General features: G+C 40.6%; 1 protein-coding gene and 1 long non-coding RNA gene across 4 annotated transcripts in view; one reads left to right on the top strand and one right to left on the bottom strand.

Annotated features, from left to right (window-relative positions):
- MSRA (methionine sulfoxide reductase A) overlaps window positions 1–9,791 on the bottom strand; it is a 482,141-nt gene extending 472,350 nt beyond the window's left edge. The window contains exon 1 of one of the 3 annotated variants that reach the window (XM_036106018.2): window positions 9,442–9,791. In XM_036106018.2, coding sequence (XP_035961911.1) covers window positions 9,442–9,577 — 136 coding nt within the window. In that variant the 5' untranslated portion in view covers window positions 9,578–9,791. The remainder of the gene's footprint in view (window positions 1–9,441) is intronic. The other 2 variants (XM_036106015.2, XM_036106014.2) reach the window with 2 other exon arrangements.
- On the top strand, window positions 9,044–18,683 carry LOC144381400 (uncharacterized). Its single transcript, XR_013446584.1, has 3 exons — window positions 9,044–9,176; window positions 17,202–17,404; window positions 18,191–18,683. It is a non-coding gene; the product is annotated as an uncharacterized LOC144381400 (long non-coding RNA).
- The last annotated feature ends 3,468 nt before the right edge of the window (window positions 18,684–22,151 follow it).

Here is a 22,151-nt window from a genome sequence, read left to right on the forward strand (position 1 = left end):
CAAAGATAAGACCGTTGTCAGGTATGCCAACCTCTTACTATCTCTTAGCTTAGATACAAGTTAAAATAAGAAGACACTAAACCATGACAAACCCATGCCCAGCAGAAGTGTGCTGTAACGAAATCTCTGGGAAGCATGGCAGAAACTCAGTTCTGTGAAGCTAAGCCTGGACTGATGCTCTGAACTACAGGAAAGAAAAGCAGCAGCAAGTAAGGAAATTGCCATCGTGTAACAGAGTAGACGGACACTCCATTCCTCAAGTATGGCCAACTCCTCATCACATACATTTCCATTTGGCTGCAGAAATTCTGTCCAGCTGATAAAGTTTTCTGGTATGGGAGGAAAATCCATTAACATTTTGGAAACCAGCAAACAATGGCAATCCCAAGGCCCCAAATCCCTACCCTTCCTGTCTTCTTCAGTGCACTGTTCTCTCCATTATGCATTCTGACATTTATTGACTACCTACTAAGTGCCATTATACATAATATGTGTATGTCTATTATGTGTGCTACTGCTCATGACCTAATATGCTACAGTCAGTCATTCCTCAAATATTTATTGTCAGCCTACTGTGTTCCAGGCATAACGAATAAACCAACTCCTGCCCTTAAGTAATTTGCAGTCTAGTGCTACATTTTCACAAAACATTAGCTACTGGATGCTCTCAGACAAACTGGGAATTTATGATGGAAGAGAGATGAGAGAACAGGATACAGAGGATCCACAACTTTCACTCATCATGCATTGACACTCTGAATCCATCTTTTGCAGAATTCAGCCTTTCATACTTCACCAGAGTTTGAAGATTTTGGCTGGTGCAAGATGACAGGGCCAGCCAGCTGCCGTGGCATGTAAGGCGTCCGGCCATCTGCCAAGGCAGCAGGGGTGATGGCTGGCAAGACACTGGGTCTATGAAGGGGCAGACCAAGCCTAGCAAAGAGGTTCCACTCTGGTTCTTGCTGAGGGCGTGGAGGCCACTGGCTCTCTTGGGGCCCATGTCACAGGCTAATGTCTCCTCACCCAACCAGCTTCCCATTTCTCACCTCAACTGTCCTCACTCTCCTCCCTCCCCAGCTGAAGCAGGGGCTTGCTGTCACCCCTGATCCTGAAGGAAGCAGACTAGGGTCCCCCATGGATTGTGCTGAGCAGGATGCCTCTTTCCCAACCACTGCTACAGATTCCTAGCCAAGTCCCTGTTTAGAGATTTAAAGGTGAGGGGCTCCTCATCATTCACCCTGACCAACAGAAAAGTTTACTACTGGTGACAAGAGTAATTGAGAAGAAAGTCTGAAATCAGCCCAAATCTATCACTACTAATGAAAAAACGTTTTAGAATATACACCCCAGGGACAAAAGATCAGCTATGTTAGCTTCTCTGTGTCACAATGGTCACACAAAAAGACCACCTTCAACCAGCATTAGTCATACTTTCCCCAATATTCGCAAACCATAACTGCGTGCCTGATGTAGAAGTACTACAAACTAAAGGATAAAACAGTATCAACCATAGCCAGCCCCTCCCTTCAAGGAGTGAAAGAGGGCTCCTCCCTCTGGACAGCCATCTTTCAAGGGAGCTCCCCCTCATATGAAGAGATAAGACATAGATTTAACAACCTGGGTAGTAACACAACATCTAAGTAACAATACAAGATCCAAGAGGAGGATTCATGCAACAGTATGTAATTATTTGTCCAGAAGAAAAGAAAGGGATTGGGGCACATGGGTGGCTCAGTCAGTTTAGCATCTGCCTTCAGCTCAGGTCATGATCCCAGCATCCTGGGATCAAGCCCCGCATCATGATCACCGGGGAGCATGCTTCTCCCTCTCCCTCTCCCCCTGCTTGTGTTCTCTCTCTGTGTCAAATAAATAAAATCTTTAAAAAAGAAAGAAAGAAGAGAGAAGACGAGAAAAGAAAAAGAAAAGAAAAAAAGAAAAGAATCACTTAGGTTGGAGAGAAAAGGGATGCATTTATAGGAGAAATGGAATCCAATCAGGGCAAGTTTTGAGGATGAGGTAGGATAAGAATATATGGAAAACAATATTTTACCTAAGCAGGCATTTAATAGACATTTAATGAATGACTAAATGAAAACACTGGCAATGTGGAACCCACTTGGGTAGAATCACATGAGCAACTCCAGAGGCAGAACACAGAAACACATGTTAGCCAGAGGATGGGGTTCTATGGGGCACAGCAGGAAGAAAGGCTGGGAAGGTAAGGATCAGATCATGGGAGGTATGGAATACCCTTAGCCCAGGGACTTCAGGGAAACACTGAGGGTTCTGAAACAGAGGGTAAAATAAAGAGCTTTAGACAAGATGCAAAGAGGAAAAATAATAGTTCTGTGTCCTCCAATTTAGAAATTAATCAGACATTGGGGAAAATTTTTCTAAAAGGAAAATTGTTTTCTATCATTTTCTTTTAAAAGTCTATGTACATCACTCAAAATAAAAGAAATACACATACTGCCTTCTACATAATAGTGGAAGGAATTTGTCCCCAAAGATCTTTTCTTTGTATAAATGATGCCACCACAATTGATGCTTCAATAAAAATGAATATTTATGAAATGTAACATGACTTGGATTAACTTATTCCAATTTCACCCTCTAAATTTAGATTTTTTAAATCACGCCAAAATGTAGATTTTGATTACAAAAGCAAGTTGGGGAAGAAAAAAAGACTTACTTGACAAGAAAAAGAGAGCAAAATTAAAAAAAGAATAAGAACTTGAAATAGGGATGACAAAAGATGATAGAAAGGTGGTCAATTAAACTAAAAACCACAGAGAGAGATCATCCTCATAGTGGAGTTAACTCAATAATGCAGTCACATTACAAGAATCAAGTTACAAGAAAGCATGAAGGAAAGTCTCCCACTTGTGTGTCCCATCCATCTTCAGCTCACCGCATAGCCCTCTCCCCAGCTATTAGCTTCTTAGCTATCCTTTCAAAGTTTCTTTGTGCGCACATCTTATTATTTTCCTCCCTGTTCACACAAAAATTAGCATACCATATAAACACTGTTCTGACCCTGCTTTTTTCACATAACACTGTATCTTGGCAATCTCTCCATACCCATTCATATAGATTTTCCACGTTCTTTTTTACAGCTGCATATTCCATTGTGAGGATGAACCACAATTTATTTAACTAGCCCCCATTGATGGGCATTTGGGTTGTTTCCAATCTTTGGCTACCGCAAACAAAGCTGCAGTGAATAACCTGGTATAGTCATCATTTGGCATGTGTGCAAGTGTATCTGTAGGATAAATTCCCAGAATTGAATTCCTGGGTCAAAAGGTATATGCATTTAAATTTTTTATAGATATTGCCAAATTGCCTTCCATAAGAGTGGAGCCAATTTACACTCTCGCCAGCAATGGACAGGAGTGCCTTTTTCCTTAAGGATTTACCAACAGAGTGTACCATCAAAGTTCTGGATTTTTGCCAATCTGAAAAATGAAAAATGGTGTTTGCATCCTCCTCATTATGAGTGAAGTTGAGTACCCCTTTATGTGTTTAAGAGCCAATTGTACTTGCTTTTCTATAAACTGTTTATAACCTCTGCCTATTTTTCTAACGGATGTTGGTGTTTTCTTATTAATTTGTAGGAGCTTCTTATATATTAAGGAGAACAGTCCTTCACTTATAAGTTGCAAATATTTACCCCAGTCTGTCTTTTGAATTTGCTTATGGTAATTTTTGCCATGAGAATATTTTTACTTTGATGTGATCTAATTTATCAATTTTTTAAGTCTTCTGATTTTCAAGTCATAGTTGGAAAGGCCTTCCTCATCCCAAGATTATAAAGGAATTCTCCCTTTCTCACTTAAATTGTTTCACTTTCACAAGTAACTAAATGAAAAAACAGTAGAGTACAGTAGTTAAGATCACAAACTCTAGAGCCAAATAGCCCACATTCATGTCCCAGCTGCATCACTTACTAGCTATGTGACCTTGGATAAGTCACCTAACCCATATGGGCCTCAGTTTCCACATCAACAAATGGGGTTAATAATAATTACTACCCCAGGGGGTTACTGTGAGGATTAAATGTCTTAGTAAATGTAAAGTAATTACTAGAGTGTCTGACCTACAGCACACACCCAATAAGCATGAGCTATTATCATCAAATATCTGTTTGGGAACTTATTCTGGTTTATGAGGTAAAGTACAGATCCAACTTTTTCTTTTTCCATATGGCTACCCAGTTGTCCCATAACCATTTATTATTGAATGCTCCATCTTTTCCCCACTGATTTGAGATATCACCTTTATGATATACTACATTTCCATATATATTTAAGAATTTCTGATCTTTCTATTCTATCCCATTGACCTACCTATTCCTGGACCAGTATCACATTGTTTAAGTTATTAAGCTTCACTTTTACTATGTGGTAGGACCAGCTGCCCCTCTTTGCTCTTCTTTGACAGTTACTGTATGTAACTCTTCCTGGTTATTTTTCCATATGAATTTTTTTAATTAAAGTGTCTGGTTCTAGAATAAAACAAAAAAATATTAGTACTTTTATTAAAACCATGTTCCTTTAGGGGCGCCTGGGTGGCTCAGCCGGTTAAGCGTCTGCCTTCAGCTCAGGTCATGATCCCAGGGTCCTGGGATCAAGCCCGACATTGGGCTCCCTGCTCAGCGGGAAGCCTGCTTCTCCCTCCCCCACTCCCCCTGCTTGTGTTCCTGCTCTCACTGTGCTCTCTCTGTCAAATAAATAAAATCTTTAAATAAAAATAAATAAATAAATAAATAAAAACATGTTCCTTTATAAATTAACTTATAGGGAGAACTTATGTTTCCTGTTCACTCCTCTTATCCAAGAACCTGGTATGTCTTACCATTTGTGCAAGTCTTCTTTTGTGTCCTTCAGTAGCATTTGAAAGTTTTCTTCACATAGGTCTTGCATATTTCTTGCCAAGTTTATACATAAATTTTATCTTTTTTGGTTGCTGTTATAAATGGGGTGTGTTCTTCCATTATATTTTCTAACAAGTTGTTTGCATAGAGTAAAGCTACTGGTTGTTGTCTAGTAAGTAGATACCTTACTATTAATTCTCTTGTATTCTCCAGGTATATAATCTCCTGATCTGCAAACTAGTGGCAGTTTTACCTTCTCTTTTCCAATTTGTACATCTCTAATTGCCTTCTCCTATCTGACTACATTAGCTATCACTTACAAAACAATGTTAAATAATAACCAATTACCCAGAATAGGCCTAGTCATGCTCTGATCCACTTTAGGCAGCCTTGGAAAAGCTTCACATTAAAGAAGTTTGAAGGTTTGAATCTTATCTTCTTGCAAAGTAGAAATCTAAGCCACAAGTTATAAAAAGATGAAAATTTTCTCAATACCAAAAAAAAATAATAATCCAATTTTAAATCGGACATAAGACATGAACAGACATTTCTCCAAAGAAGAGACATATGAAAAGATGCTCAACATCCCTCATTGTCAGGGAAGTGCAAATCAAAACCACAATGAGATACTACCTCACATCTGTTAGAACGGCTAAGATCAAAAACAAGAAACAACAAGTGTTGATGAAGATGTGAAGTAAAAGGAACCCTCATGTACTGTTGGTGGGAATGCAAAGTGGTGCAGCCACCATGGAAAACAGTATGGAGATTCCTCAAAAAATTAGAAATAGGGGCACCTGGGTGGCTTAGTTGGTTAAGCATCCGACTCTTGATTTTGGCTCAGGTCATGATCTCAGGGTTGTGAGTAGTAGGAGTACCCTGTAAAATTGTCTGAACACGATGCTTTGAGAGGAGGCAACTCTTGGATGACTTTATTTCTTCTAGAAAAATCACTCTGTTAAGATTTCCTAAAAAGAATGGGATCTTTCTGGTATCAATTTGGGTCAATTATATTTGCCTAAAAATTATCTATTCCATCCAAGTTTTCAAATTTATTTTCAAAGAGTTAGTATCTTATAATTCTTTAAGTTTTCTAATTCTATTTACTCCCCCTTTTCAGTTCTTATTTTATGTATTTGTACTTTCTTCCTTTCTTTTTAGATAGTTTATAAGTTTTATTGTTTCAGTTCAATTGTTTTCCAAAGAGCCACCTTTTGGATTACTCATATTGTTCTACTGTTTTTCTATTTATACTTAAAGTTCTTAAAAGAGTACACTCTGAGCAGGTGTTCTACATCTCTTCCTCTTGCCAGGAAAAAAAAAAAAAAACAACAACACAGTAATACAGTGAACACTACCTAAAAATATAGGCCCAAGAAAGCAGAGATTAAATATGAGCTGTCAATGTTATCTTGAATGATATCTCCAAATCCCAAACACCTGACCAAAAAAACAGATTAGCAATATTTCCAAAATGCAAAAAAAAAAAAAAGGTGCCATACAAAATAAAAACTGGGCTTTTACAGTAATTAATTCACTAGAAATAAGATTAGTTCTAACTATAATAAACTTACATTTTAACAACATAGGTTCTCAGTATAAGCCTTCCACCTCCTGCCTATCTCTAGCAATTAACTGCCCACCAATTCAGTTCAACAAGCATGAATTCCACTTTTCCCCCAGTCCCAAAGTTCTCTGAGTATTGCTTTACAGCCAGGAACTGAAACAAAGAGAGACCACCTCCACATATAAGATCAGGCAAACTGCTTGTATGCCCTGCCAGCCAGCCGATGCTGTCCAGGACCCCCCACTAACTTAAACAGGGTGTGCTTCAAATGAGTCAGTCCAGTTCAAGTTTAGTCGTGACCAGTCACCCAAAATAGGACTATTTATCTTTTCATCCACTACAGGTAGCCTGGGAGAAATTTAACACTACAGAAGTTTGAAGGACTGAATCTTACCCTCTTGCAAAGTAGTAATCTACTACTTGGCCACAGTTTATAAAAGGGTGTAAGTTTCCTTATGAATACCCAAAAAAGGTAGGATTGAAGCTAAAATGATAACTCTTCACACCTAAAGTATTTGGTAATAGAGCACAAAGACAGAGCCTAGTACTAGGCTGAACCAAAGACACTAAACAGGCCTTATCTTCTAAAATCAAAAGGTGATGCTTCTGTCACAGAACTTTTGAAAGTCAGGGTACAATTAACAACAGGCAGAGATAATAAGGAGGAGTGAAGGGCTACTAAACAGATTGGAGGTTGGGATAGAGATGAATTTGACTTTCAAAACAATAATACTTAAGTCCATAAGCTTCAAGCTTACAGCCACCAAAACCTACCAAGGAGGTAATACTGCCCATTTCTGGGCCAGTCAGAACCTTCGGCAACCTGTCAAGGGAGGAGTTGTACCAGGAGTGGGGACTGGAAAGGCCACAATCTAAAACTGAAATATTTGGGCAGGAAAAGAGTTAAAACAGCTGAGCAATAGGACATATGCATTGCACATGCACATGCATGGTAGGCTTGGCCCTACACCAAAAAAAGCAGTTTACTGGTCCAGATACAGAGATGTATGCATGGCTACATAAAAAGACTGAAGAGCCTGGAAGAGAACCAAACCCTGAGGTTTTCCATTAGAGTTACTAGGTGGATGTGACAAATAAATCATTGGCTCGTTTCTGTCATATTGGTTAATCTTTTACCAAAAATGTCATTTATGTATCAGGTAAGTGATTGAGAAGACTTTGGTTAAGATTAAGCAGAACTAGGGGCGCCTGGGTGGCTCAGTCCTTAAGCGTCTGCCTTGGGCTCAGGGCATGATCCCAGGGTCCTGGGATGGAGCCCAGCACTGGGGCTCCCTGCTCAGCGGGAAGCCTGCTTCTCCCTCTCCCACTCCCCCTGCTTCTGTTCCTTCTCTTGCTGTGTCCCTCTTTGTCAAATAAATAAATAAATCTTAAAAAAAAAAAAGATTAAGCAGAACTAAATTTTGGTCAAAGTTGATCTTGAACCAGTTTGCAAATCTGATCAAGATTGTGTTAAAAAAAAAAAAGATTTTTGTGTTCATTTATTGTTTTTTAGATGTCTGGGAGGGCATACCAAAGAGACTGTAGTGTGTAAAGAGGAAGTTTAGTACAAGCTGGGGGTGTTCAGCATTGAAAAAGCATTGCCTTTAAGTATCCATTTATGAATACTGGTTTGTAAAAGGGAATTTATTTTTAAAATGAAGTTTAAAACTCATTCTCTGAATTTGAGTCAAAAATAAAACTTTTAGGGCTGACCATGAGGTGGAGTTGAAGTGAGGGGGGCACAGGAAGCAGAACTGCTAATGCAGATGGAGAAACAAGTTACACAGCGTCAGTTTCCAAACTGCCCCACATTCAAAAAACCTCTATCTTTTCCAGTCTCATACTGATACTAAGTACTGTGTATGATATGCACACCCTCACTATGACCTCCTCCTATAATTCAGTAATTCTTTAAGGAAAAGAAAAACAGAATTCCCAGGAATTTTTAAATGCAGGCTTTATCTTGGCATTGAGCCATATGTAAAAGACTAATCACCATTTAATCCTCCAACAGCTCTAAAGCAGTGGTTTACAAACTATGGAGTGTATTAGAATCACCCAAAGGGTTTGTTTAAAACACTAATTGTAGGGACCACGCTTTAAGAAGCACTGCACCAAGATAATGGCAATGGTCCTTGGTTGGTGGACCTGGGCTGTCTGCGAACCGCTACCAGTCTGCGACAGAAACTGAGGTTTAAGCTTTATGCAAATAACTTTTAGAGTAGTTTAACATTACTGGGCACCCAACCATGTGACCATTTTTCTGGCTTTTTTTTTTTTTTTTTACTGTATTTTCCGAAAGTTTTGGTATGAGATTAGAAAATTATTTTTAAGTTTGTAAAGCACAACTTTAAAGCGACACCTCCGACTACTGATAGCGGCAGACCCGCGAGCACGGGGCCAGAGGCAGCGCCTGCCAACTGGGAGAAACCGGGCACTCGGGGAGGATAATGGAAGCCTGAGGATAATTCTTGCAACCGGTACAGTGGTCTGAGATACAATTTCAAAACTGCAGTTTTCATCGTTCTGTATCATTCCATTGCTTCCAGTGACAACACAACACGGCACCATCGCTGAAAGTGGCCAGTATCCCAGCGGACCGTACACAAGAGAAAGAAAGAGGGAGGCACAGAAGCCGGCACTGAGGGCGCACACACCTGTGAGAAAGAGCGGAAATCGGGTCAGCGCTTTTCCTACCCAAAGTTTGGAGCCGCCGGGGTATTTGCACTCTAGGTGAGTTATACCAACATACTAGATTCCATCAAAGTGCTTCGTGCTGTTTTAGGGGGTGAGAAGCCAAACAAAGAAAAAGCTACGACCCCTCCCCACGCCCCCCGGGTCAGAGCTTCTCCGCGCCTGCGCAGACTCCAGCCTAACTATCCACCCGAGGCCGGCCCTCGGCTCTCTTCTGGGCGGGCGGAGGACGCGCAGCCACCGGGCGCTGATGCGCATGCGCCAAGATAATAACTGTGCCTTCTGCGCGTGCCCGCGTCCTTACCCGTAACGGGGATCGGCTCCTTCCGGCCCGGCAAGGCCTCCTGGGGGCTGACGATCTTAGAGGCGGAGTCGCCCATTCTCGAAACGGGAAAGCGGATGTGGAAGAGCTGGCTAGCCCTCCTGGTGGCTGAGAGCATGGGCGGGCGGCTGGCCGACGGGCCGCCAAACGGAACGGCGCGGTCGAGAGCGGAGCCGCCACTGCGGAGTGGGCAGCTGGCGCCCGGCAGCGGGACCGGCGTGCACTGGGCCGCGCTGCGGGCCGGGGTCCGCTGAGGCCCGCGTGCGCTGCTGGCTGTGGCCACTGCCGCCTCGGAATAGAGGTTACCTAAGGCTCGGGCCAGACCGGCAGTAACTGAGGGCGTGTTCTCGCCCAGGGGTGGGAGGGGAGACGGCGGGGGGTGCCTGGTCCTAGGAGGCACCAGCGAGTCTTTCTGGTTCGGCTTCAGTACAGAGTTCCCAGGCAGAGAACAAATGTACTAATTGCGATACGAAAGTACGTGAACCGGCAGAGGCCAATAATAAAAATGCCTAGCCTTTGATTTTAAAGTTCGTACCCTCCTTAAAAACCTTCGCAGTTGTTCAGTGTGCCCAATAAGATATAAGACAACCTACTTTACAGGCAACTAGAATGTATGAGTATTTCCACTGCAGCCATTATAATAAATTATCAAAAAGATGAGTATCCAAAATAAAAACTAAGCACAATTTTCGAAAAGCTCAGAATAGGGAAGATAATTCAAAATAATGTTTTATGTATATATACACACATACATACATACACTGATAAACCCATTTTGCAGGGTGGAAAATAGAGAATCAAAGCACTAATACCACCATTAGCCCAGTTTATATGCATTTAATGGTGCTGTTGGATCAGTCTTGTTTCTCAAATCGTGGGAGATAACATTTGTTCCTGTGACAAATTTTCAACCCGGAAAATAAGGTGGGTGGGGCCAGATGGGTGACTTGGGAGTTCCATATGTGAAATTTTGGTTTCACACAAATGTTCTGCCGGAATGGGCAAATAGTCTCATGAGGGAAGGAACTTAAGATTAGCACCCATAGAAATGAAGAGTTTGACGGGACCTCCCCCAGCAGTGAGTTGCCCTTTTGTTTTAAGGTGGTCTGGACTGTAATAGGACAGAAGGATGGCTCTACTATATTGTAGAATATGGTCAGACATGTAACATTAAAGTTTTTGTTTTGTAATTTTAGATTTCCTCTGGGCAATTTGCCTCAGTTTTTACTTTTGATTTATTTGTTTTTGCTGTGAGATTATGCAAAGTAGTTTCTACAGGCCTCTCCTGAAAACACTCCAAGGTGTCCCTTCTACGCTTGGTCACAGCTAAGCGCTTGAAAAAATAAGCTTTTCTGTCAGAGGAAATATTCTGTGTGTGTGTGTTTTTTTTAATTATTGCCTTTTGATACATACTGATTTTCTATGTTTTATGGTTAATTGTATGAAATTAAACAACAGCAACTAAGAACTGAAGAATTTTTCACCTCACTAAGTACTTATATAATATTAAGTGAAAAAGCACAACAGAGCTACAGGATGTATATATATGTACTATGTAGTATATATAAAAATACATGTATCTCCATTTGTGCACCCACTGAAGAAAGACCAGAAAAAAAATAATGGTTGCAGTTTTGTTGTTCAAAGTAATGATCTACTGATTTTCAACTTTCTTAAAATGTTCTACATTGTTACAGTGTTCTCAAGTGTTCCAATGCCTATGTTAGTTATAAACAAAAATAGTTTTAAAGGTAAAGTACCGTGGTTTATTTCAAAGCTTTTTTTTTTTTTCATAAAGCAGTGGTTTCTTATCTCATTTACCAGAATAGTTGCAAGAAAAGTTACACTGAGGTTGGTTGGTTTGTTTGTTTAAGGAGAAAATAAAATATTCCTGCCTTCAGTGATGCCATTTTCACCACTAGGACTTCCTTTTCTTCAGACCCTCCTAATCCCTTCTGAGCTCCAAACTGAGAGTCATTTTTTTTGTCCATATTCCCCATTGGGCACACACTGCTTTGATTTTTTATTTTTGTGATTAGGCACTGGTTTTTCAACAAATTCTAACAATGTATGTTGTTTAGGATGCAGTGTAAGCATCCTCTTAGATATGAAAAAGACCAAAAATACAGCAGTTTAAACAAAATAGAAGTTTCTCTTACATATAATCTGAAAGTAGGTAGTTAAGTGCTGATAGGACCATGTCATTTCTTCCATAGTATCTCATAGTGAATTGGCTTACATTAAGTTTCCTGTGGTTAGTATTGGTTTAATATGGCCAAAACCCTTACTTACATTAGCAAAAGTTTCTTTTCCATTTGTTCAAGAATGGCTCCACCTTGGCCTTTGGAGACAAGAATACTTACGTAATACTCTATTCCAAATCTAGGCCTAGGTTTTTTGTGGTTTTTTTTTTAAGATTTTATTTATTTATTTGACAGAGAGAGACACAGCGAGAGCAGGAACACAAGCAGGGGGAGTGGCAGAGGGAGAAGCAGGCTTCCCGCGGAGCAGGGAGCCCGATGCGGGACTGGATCCCAGGATTCCGGGATCATGACCTGAGCCGAAGGCAGACGCTCAACGACCGAGCCACCCAGGCGCCCCCTAGGCCTAGGTTTTAGTTGGGATACAGATAAGGTTGCTTTAACAGAGACCCAAAGATACTGTATATGAAACAAGATAGTGTGTTTTTTTTTAATTGAAGCATAGTTGACACACAATGTTACATTAGTTTCAGATCTACCACATAGTGATTCAACAAATCTATAGTTAAGCTCACTGCAAGTGTAGCTACCATCTGTCACCATACAACGCTTTACAATACCATTGACTATATTCCTCATGTTATGTCTTTTATTCCTGTGACTTATGCACTCCATCCCTAGAAGTCTGTACCTCCCACTCCCCTTCACCCATTTTACCCATCCCCCGGCTTCCTCCTCTCACAACCATCAGTTTGTTCTCTGTATTTATGTGTCTGTGAAACAAGATAGTTTTGTTTTTTTCTCTCCTATACTGGTCCAGAGGTCAGTGGTCAGGAATGGTAGGTCAGTGCTGCTATCCTCATACATAACCTCCATCCCAGAACCTGCCATCACATCTGTATCTTAGCCCTGCCAAAAGGCAGAAAGGAAAGGGGTGTACATCTCAGTACTCCTGGGAGTGAGTCACTCATTCCATTGACCTGATTAGAGACATAACCACATCTAACTGGAAGGTGGGAGATAAAGTTCTCTAGCTGGGCAACCAATGGATCCAGCTAATACTCAGCAGTTCTAGTAATAAAGGAAGGTGAGAATGTACATTGGTGGACAACTTTGTCACAGTCCACACCTCTGGTCACCCAGATATTTATATATGCCCATCTTCTAACAGAACATACCCTATTCCAAAGGGAGAAAAGCCAAAGTTCCAAGTAGTTATTGCATCCAGCTCTTAAGTCCATGATATGAAGATGATACACAGTCCTTTTCAAGTCTGAATATAACTCCTCATGACCCAGTGACCTACTAACTAAAAGATGAGGTATCTTCCCCCCCGCACACACACACCCTCCCCCACATACCTGGTGAGGTAGGAATATGAAAAATTATTTGGAAAAAGAATGGAGGGGAAGTAGTCACTGGTCCATAGCCTAGCAAAATGTTGCAAAAAGGAAACTTTAAACATTGCCCAGGGGCACCTGGGTGGCTCAGTCCTTAAGCGTCTGCCTTCAGCTCAGGTCATGATCCCAGAGTCCTGGGATCCAGCCCCACATCAGGCTCCCTGCTCAGCAGGAAGCCTGCTTCTCCCTCTCCCACTCCCCCTGCTTCTATTCCTGCGCTCGCCATCTCTTTCTCTGTCAAATAAATAAAATCTTTAAAAAAAATTTTAAAAAAAGATTGCCCAAGTGGTAAGTAAATTCTTAGTTGGACCCCATTTCTGCTTTCCAGAAGGAATTCCTCTGTTGTTGCATTTGAAGTTACTGGCTTTACCCTCTGGGAGGTTCTTATCCATGATCCTCCATGATTGCATCTGAAGAGTATATTGACAAGTATGCCTTCCTGGGAGGATACACATCTTTTTGTGCCCAGTTTCTTACTGGTGCAGTTCTGAGGGACTTCAGGGTCAAATGCACACAGGCATTGGCAAGCTAGACTTGTAGCTTTTTGTCAACTCCATTGGAAAAGTTATTGAACATATTTCTGGTTCATTTGTTCCTTTTACAATTACCTGTACAAATAACCACAGCTAAAGATCTCAACTAGTCATATTTCTTATGCCTAATTACTCTTCATTTTTATTTACTAGGCTCTGTTTGTCCCATCTATTCTTTATCTATTAACTTAATTACAGTGCCCTTGCAGCCAGCAAAAACAGCAGGTTTGGTTGGAAAGGCAATCCCCTTAATAGAATCTTCACTGCTTGCCTTCCATGCTTGGCTTCCATCATCTGGCAGACAACACTTTGCTAATGGCCCTTGAGGAGGGTTTTGGGTCGCAGTTTTATCTTCTGCTATTGGGAGTATAATAGCTTTTGGCTTTATCAAAACTAGAAGGCCCTAAATAACCACCTTCAGTCAATTTGTATTGCAGACTTCAGGCAGAGAATTTCAATCTTAGCAGAGCTTTATTTCCCTTCATCTCTTAAAATGGCTAGCTTCTATCTGAGTTCATCTTTCTCAAAGGATTTTCCTGAAGGAGGCAGGCAACAGACAATACTCTCTCATTGGTCAGAGAATCATCCCTACAGTTTTTCTGTACCATTTTCCCTACAGTTACAGATTCAAAGAGCATGTGGTTGGCCTTCCAAGATATTGAGTTGACAATTTTATCAAATGTTTTACAGCAGCATAAAAAGGATCACCAGCTTTTCAGCCTGTAATATCTGTGTCCTTGTTGTCTGCTGCCTGTCATTAAACCAATGCCATATAGTTTAGACTAATGTTATGAAGTCTACAGAAAAACTGCTAGAACTAATATGTTGATTTAGCAACACTTTAGGAAACTAGACCTATATACAAAAATCTATTGTTACTATATTTGAGAGAAAAAATGGAAATTGAAGTTTTTAAAACACATTTAAAATAGCATCCAAAAATATTAAGTATTTAGAGATAAACCTGACTAAAGATGTGTTAGGCCTGTATGTGAAAAACCACAAAACATTGCTAAGAGAAATCTTAAAAGATCTAAATAAATACAGAGATATACCATGTTCATGGATCAGAAGATTCAGCATCTAGATATTGTTAAGATGACATTTCTCCCAAAATTGATGTATAGATTCAATGAAATCCCAACAAAAATCTCAGCAGAAGTTTTTCTAGATATTGGCAAGCTGATTCTAAAACTCAAGTGCAAATGCAAAGGACCAAGAGTAGCCAAAAACTGAGGAGTTCAGGTCCAGGCCAAAATCCTACATGTCATCTTTTAGGCCCAACCATAGGCAATTACAAAGGCTTTTCCCAACAGGTCTCATAAGGGAAAACTGCCCTCCTCACACTTGGTGCACAGGCAATGAATTGCAGTCTCCTGGAGGGAATTGCAGTCAAGGTCTTAGGACTTAGGCCCCACCCCACAGGAACCATACTCATAATCATGTCTGCATTTCTAGCCCAGGCATCTCCATTTGGAAGCCTCCATGAGCGGTTTCTCCCTTTCCACACAACAGACTTTTGTTCAGTGCTCTTCAGCAGGGAGACAATTTCCCCCACTTGTCCTGCATGTCATCTGATTAACCCTTGCACCCAATGTTACTCCATGTGGAAAAATGGAACAGGAGCCAGCACTTTACATTTTGGCCTCTTGCCTACACTATCACAGTAAGTGAATAAAGACTTGATTGTTACTTTCAGTTTTGTTTGTTGTCCTGTTTGACTACCCCAACACCTGAGAGTGTGACACAAAATAGTATGAAAAAGAACAAAGTTAGAAGACTTTCACTAACTGAGTTCAAGACTTATTACAGAGCTACAATACTCAAGAAAGTGTAATATTGGTCACAGGGGACAAACAGATTAATAGAACAAAATAGAAAGTCCCAAAATAAACCTACACATATATATTAGATTAATTTTCAATCAAAGTGCAAAGACTGTGACTTCTAAAATAGTGACTTCTAGATTTCTAAAAGAAAACATAGATGAAAATCTTTATGACCTTAGAGTAGGCAAAATTTCTTAGATATAACACAAAATGCATGAGTCATAAAGGAAGAAAACTGATCAATTATATTCTATCAAAATTAAAAACTTCTGTTCTTCACAAGATACCCTTAAGGGAATAAAAAGATAACTCCAGATAGGCAGAAAATATTTACAAATCACATTTCTGATAAAGGCCTTATATCCAGAATATATGAGCCTAAAAATTCAATAATAAGAAACAAACAGCACATTTTAAATGAGCAAAATGAGCAAAAACAGACACTTCACCAAGAAGGATATATGGATTGCAAATATGCACTTAAAAAAAAAAAAACTACTCGACAACATTAAGGAAATGCAAATAAAAACCACAATAAGAAGCCACTACACACTCACCAGAACAGCTATAATTTAAAAGACTGACCATACCAAATGTTGATGATGTGGGGGAACTAGAACTCTCGTACACTGCTGGTAATAACCCAAAATTATATAACCACTTTGGAAAACAGTTTATCAGTTTCTTAAGCAGTTAAGCACTCATCTGCCATATGACCCAATCATTTCATATGAAAGCATGTGTCTATATAAAGTCTTATACTCAAAGGTTCATAGCAGTCTTATTTTAATAGGCAAAAACTGGAAACCACCCAAATGACTATCAACAGATGAATGGGTAAACAAATTGTGGTATATCCTTACAATGGAATTCTACTCATCAGTAAAAGGGAGTGAACTATTGATACCCTCAACAACACAGATGATTCCACTATACTGAGTGAAAGGAACCAAACTAAAAAAAAAAGAGTAAAAATCACGTGATTCCAATTATTTAAAATCCTAGAAAATGCACACTAATCTGTAGTAACAAAGCAGATCTGTGGTTGCCTGAGAATGCAGGTAAGGGATGGGAAGTGGGATAAAAAGGTTTACAGGGAAACTTTTGAGGGTCATGGATATGTTCATTAGCTTGTCATGATGGTTTCACAATTGTATCCCTATTTCAAGACTGTTAAATTATACACACTTTTTAAAAGTGTGTTTCTGCTATGTGGATGGAGTGAATACATTAATGTTTAAGCCCAGATCCACCTACATAACTGCCTCTTGCCCTTCAGAAAGCAGACCTGGAAGTGATGAGATGCAAGGCAGTCAAGCTTTGTTAAAGAGAGTGTTGGAGATCAAGAGTGTGGACTGCTATTAAGAGTCCACTGTGGTGGATAGGAAACCAGAGTGAGTAATATGGAGCAATCTGAAGGCTCTTGAACCTTCCTACACAACTTAACTCACTCTGTTTATACCAATTGCAATCCCTGCCTGATTCTCTCTGGTTTTCTGATCTTACTCTTCACCACTCAATTCAAGACTCATCTTTGTGCAACCTTCCCTGATTGCACAAGGAAACAGTGGTTATTCATTCAGTCTGGGTTCTCCCATAACGTTCACTATTTACATCAGTCAGGTAACGCCTAGCATATATACTGCCTTGTACTGATAATTATCTGAAAAGATATACAAGTTACTGTGGAGGTTTAAAACATGTACATGAATTCTTTATTCTTCTCCCTTTAAAAAGTGAAACCTAATTCCCCTCTCTTTACATTTTGGTTGGACTTAGTGTTTGCTTCAAATGGATAGAGTAAAACAGAAGTGATGGTGTGTGTGACCTCTGAGACTAAGTCATAAAAGGCAATGCAGCTTCCTTCTTGCTCGCTTTTGGATCACCCCTATAGGGGAAGCCAGCTGTCACGTCATGAAGATCTTTAATCAGCCCTATGAAGAAGTTCGCATGGTGAGGAACTGAGTTCTGCCAACAGCCAGGTGAGTAGGCAATCTTGGAAGCAGATTCTTCCACCCTGGTCAAGCTTTCAGATGACATCTTGTCTGCAACCTCATAAGAAACCCGAGCCAGAACCACCCAGCGAACATGCCTCCAAATTCCTGACCCACAGAGACCATGAGATGAAAAATATTTGGGTTTTTTTTTAACTTTTTTTTAAAGGCATGGTGAGATCAGGAGACCATATTCTTGAAAACCAGGTGTATCAGAATTAAAGGGTTTTTCTGAACTGATTTTACTTAATAAGAACCAAATATACAGGACTGGTCTTAAAATAAACCCTCGACTAGAAAGGGTAAAGGACGTGACTTAAGAGATAAGAGAGAATAGCAAACATCTTTATCTCATTCTCCTACCATGGGGATGAATTTGGGGATGGAAACTTCAAAACATCCATATGAACTGGGGAAGAATCTGATGATTTGGGAGCTAGTGCTTCATTTCCTGGGGCATAGCCTAGGAAAGTGGCCCACTGGTGCATAAAGAGATCAGTCTAATGGATTGGATCAACGTGTTTTTAAATGACTTAGAGTAGACTATCAGAGTGAATCCACAAGTAGCGAAGATAAATATAATTTGGAGAAATCTTTATTTCTTTGGCATATATATCTGTTCACTATACATGCACTGTACCTAGACATAAAATGTATTTCTTAGTGTAGCTTTTGGTAAAATAATAATAGTAAGAAGAAGAAAAAATAAATAATTGTTTAAAGCCGTGGTCTAGAGAGACTATAAATCTCTCAGAAGAGTCTTGCTTTTGGCAGGGCATGCAATGTGGTGTGTGTGCAGAGGAGGAGCAGTGGGGCTGAGGGATGCGTCGCAGGATCCTGCACAATCATGTTGACAATGGAGAAAGCAGGAGAGCATTCCCAGGTCTCCCAAGAGAGTTAGGGATATGGAAGGACTGACAGAACCAATGGCCCCAATAAAGCCTGGAGTTGGAGCAAGGAGACCCAAGTGCTGAGACCTTGTGACGAGATGCAAAAACAAAGTCCTCAGTCATTACTAGCAGGAGCCAGCATGATGCCCAGAGGATGGAGCAAAAGCAACTGTGTTTCAGCAGTGCAGGAGCTCAGGGACCAGGAATCCAAGCCACACCAAAGCAGACACACTGAGGACAGAGGCCAAGGCCAAGAGTCACCTTAATGGGAGGCCACTAGACCAGGAGGACATGTAACCTCTCCCAGGACCCAGATGCCGTCTTAAAAAGGAGAAAGGAGTAAGAAAAATCCGGGAGAGAATCCCAAAGGACTGAGCAGTTACCCAAACAGGCAATTTAAAACTAAAAACCACCAAAAAGCCACTTTTACTTGGCAAGATAAAGTGTTTCCTTCCATCATTGGGAATGATGAGCGCAGGATGAGATGAGTTATAGAAAACAGGGCAATTAACACTTTTCATACATCTGAATTATGTTGTTTAAATTTTGCTCTCGTTACATGTGATCTATCAAAGCATACAGAAGGGGTATTTACCCTGGCTAAGAGTAAGGGATATTCCCTACTTCCCAGGATGATCTTGCAAACAAATGAAATATTGTATGGTAACAGTCTACATCAAAATGGCAAAATAAGAGGGGAAAAAAGATAATGTAATAATTTTTTCATAATGTTAAATCTATCCAATTTGAAAAGTTATCCTTTATTCTAAAATAATACACTTCTGACCTTTCTGGTGTCAAAACATCCTTCCTTTGCACGTTGTGGTGATGAGAGACAGTGGTTATTCTTTTAAGGCTCTTATTTGGCAAAGTTGAAAATGGACAACGTATGCTGGCTTCCAAAATGTTTGATCCAATTTCACTGGCGCTTGAAATGCACGTGTGGGACTCACTGCGGTCACGTGTGTGATGGCCCCTGAGGACACAGAATAGCCATTCCAGCTACCCAAGTTCACTTCTTCCCTCATCCAGCCATTACCACCCACCGTCCCAACCCCATCCTGTTTCTTTTTTTTTTTTTTAGATTTTTATTTATTTATCTGAGAGAGAGAGAGCACAAGTGAGGGGGAGAGAGGGAGAGGGAGAAGCAGGCTCCCTGCTGAGCAGAGAGCCTGATGCGGGACTTGATCCCAGGACCCTGGGATCATGACCCGAGCTGAAGGCAGACACTTAACGACTGAGCCACCCAGGTGCCCCCCCAACCTGTTTCTTAACAAGCAGCTGTTGCTCTTTTTCTCACAGACTCTGTCTCATTCTCCCTCTCAGCTTTCCTAACCACATATGGTTCCAAGCCACCTCTCCCCAGGTGGACTAGAAAGAATATAAAAGATATGACTTAAGGGATAAGAGAGAAGGCCAAATGTCCCTTTCCTCTCCTCCTACCCTTGCATGAACCTGGGGACAGAATCCTAGAAACATCCACACGGATGAGGAAGAATCCGGGATTTGAGGACAGGTGTTCAGCAAGAGGAGGGCAAGAGGAGGTGCCTGTCCAGAAGAATCTATAAAATTGTGTCATTAGCCAATTTCTAAGCTCCATCATATACATCACTGATGAACTGAGCCTAATTACATACTGAAACTCTTCTATAAACTTAGAAACTTCAGGGCCAAGTTACTTTGGCAATTTTCTTTTAAAAAACCATCTGTGTGTCAGGGTTACTAAAAAAAACAAAAACAGGGACACCTGGGTGGCTCAGTTGGTTAAGTGTCTGCCTTCAGCTCAGGTCATGATCCCAGGGTCCTGGGATCGAGTCCCGCATCGGGCTCCTTGCTCAGTGGGGAGCCTGCTTCTCCCTCTGCCTGCCGCCACTCCCCCTGTTTGTGCTTGCTCACTCTCTCTCTTTTTCACTCTCTCTCCCTCTCTGACAAATAAATAAATAAAATCTTTAAAATAAATAAATAATAAATAAATCAACAAAAACAAAAAACACAATAAGGAGGAAAAACATACTCCCTGAAAAGTCAGGTAATACATGAAGACATTTTCATTTAGTAAGAATTGGGAAATCAATTGTTATGTAAGGTAGATGTATGCCATTAACTAAATTATAGAGAACATACCTCCTTCTCGGTTACAAATGTTAAATGATTTTTTTTTTGATGTGTTGCTTTAAGTGTGCTTTTTGTATTTCCCCCTACATGCAGATTCTGCTGAAACCCTCATTTGTTTAGTAAATACTATTGAACTCATGCCATATGTAAAGCCCCAACCGGATGGCACACAACATGAAAGAGTAAGGACTTTCCAGGACTCCAAGGGTGCACATTGCGGTGGGGAGACATCTCGTGCCCAGCCAGCCACAGGACCACACAAGGCAGACCAAGTGGTGCTCCACAGTGTAGCCCTGGACAGAAGGCTGTGGGGGTTTTTGAAAGAGAAGATCAGACCCTCAACTTCTGAAGTTGCAGATCATAGATATGGAGGACCGTGTGCCAGGACGGTCCTAGGTGCAGAAGATGAAGTCAAGGACAACTTGTACAAGAGACAAGGCTTTGTCCCCTCCAAGAAGCATGTTAGCCCTTATGTCTATTCTCTATTAAGCCCCTGAATAACTGCAGGGATTCCCAGGCATACTCAAACTGAGATAAGGCATTTTTTGGCCTTTTCATAAAAATCCACTTAACTAGGTAGAGACAACCTTATAAATGAATAAATAGAAAGCTTAATGTGACACTCTACGTTTGCATACTTAAAACCATGTGGCCTTATTTATGGTCTGTTTGTAGAGGATACAAAGCTATCTTAAGCTTTTTAAATAATTGCATGCATTATTTCACTGAGTTTTACAAGGAAAATAGATATAACAATAATAACAATACTTACTAATTGTTGAGCACCTATTAACCTCCAGTCACCGTTTAGGAGCTTTACATGCCCTGTTTCTAAGCTTCACTCTGATCTGTTTCCACAGTTTTTTTTTTAAGATTTATTTTTTTATTTGAGAGAGAGAGTGAGGGTGGAGTGGAGGGGCAGAGGGAGAGGGAGAGAAAGTCTTAAGCAGATTCTCCGCTGAGAGCGGAGCCAGGAGCTGGGCCTGGGAGCCCGGAGCCGGGAGCCTGGAGCCAGGGGTCTGGAGCCAGGGGCCTGGAGCATGAAGCCCTAAGCACAGAGCAGATCTCACAACCCTGAAATCTCCGTGTGAGCCCCAACCGAGAGTTGGTAGCTTAACCAACTGCACCACCCAGGTGCCCCCTGTTCTCATAGTTTTATACATGAAGAAACCCAAGCAAACAGAGCTACTAAGAAGAATCTGGATTCAAACCCGAGTTTTCTTAACTCTCAAGTTCAAGGTCATTTCTTTTTTTTTTTTCTTTGCACGTGTGTGTCTTTAATCTTTTTTTAAATCATTTTAATTTTTTTCATCATGATAAGTGCACTCTTTAATCCCCATCAACTATGTGACCCATCCCCTCCCCACCTCCCCTCCTCATTAGTAAAGAGCCTGTTTCTTGGTTTGTCTCTCTCTCTCTTTTCCCCCCCCTTGGCTCATTTGCTTTGTTTCTTAAATTCCACATATGAGTGAGATCATAAGGTGTTTGTCTTTCTCTGACTGACTTATTTTGCTTAGTATTATACTCTCTAGCTCCATCCATGTCATTACAAATGGCAAGATTTCATTATTTTTTATGGCTGAATTCTATACCATTGTATATATACCACATCTTCTTTATCCATTCATCTATCAATGGACACTTGAGCTGCTTCCATAGTTTGGCTATTGTAAATGATGCTACAAATAAACATAAGGGTGCATGTATCCCTTTGAATCAGTGTTTTCATA

This window comes from Halichoerus grypus, chromosome 3, assembly GCF_964656455.1.
Source record: "Halichoerus grypus chromosome 3, mHalGry1.hap1.1, whole genome shotgun sequence".
Lineage (NCBI taxonomy): Eukaryota > Metazoa > Chordata > Mammalia > Carnivora > Phocidae > Halichoerus > Halichoerus grypus.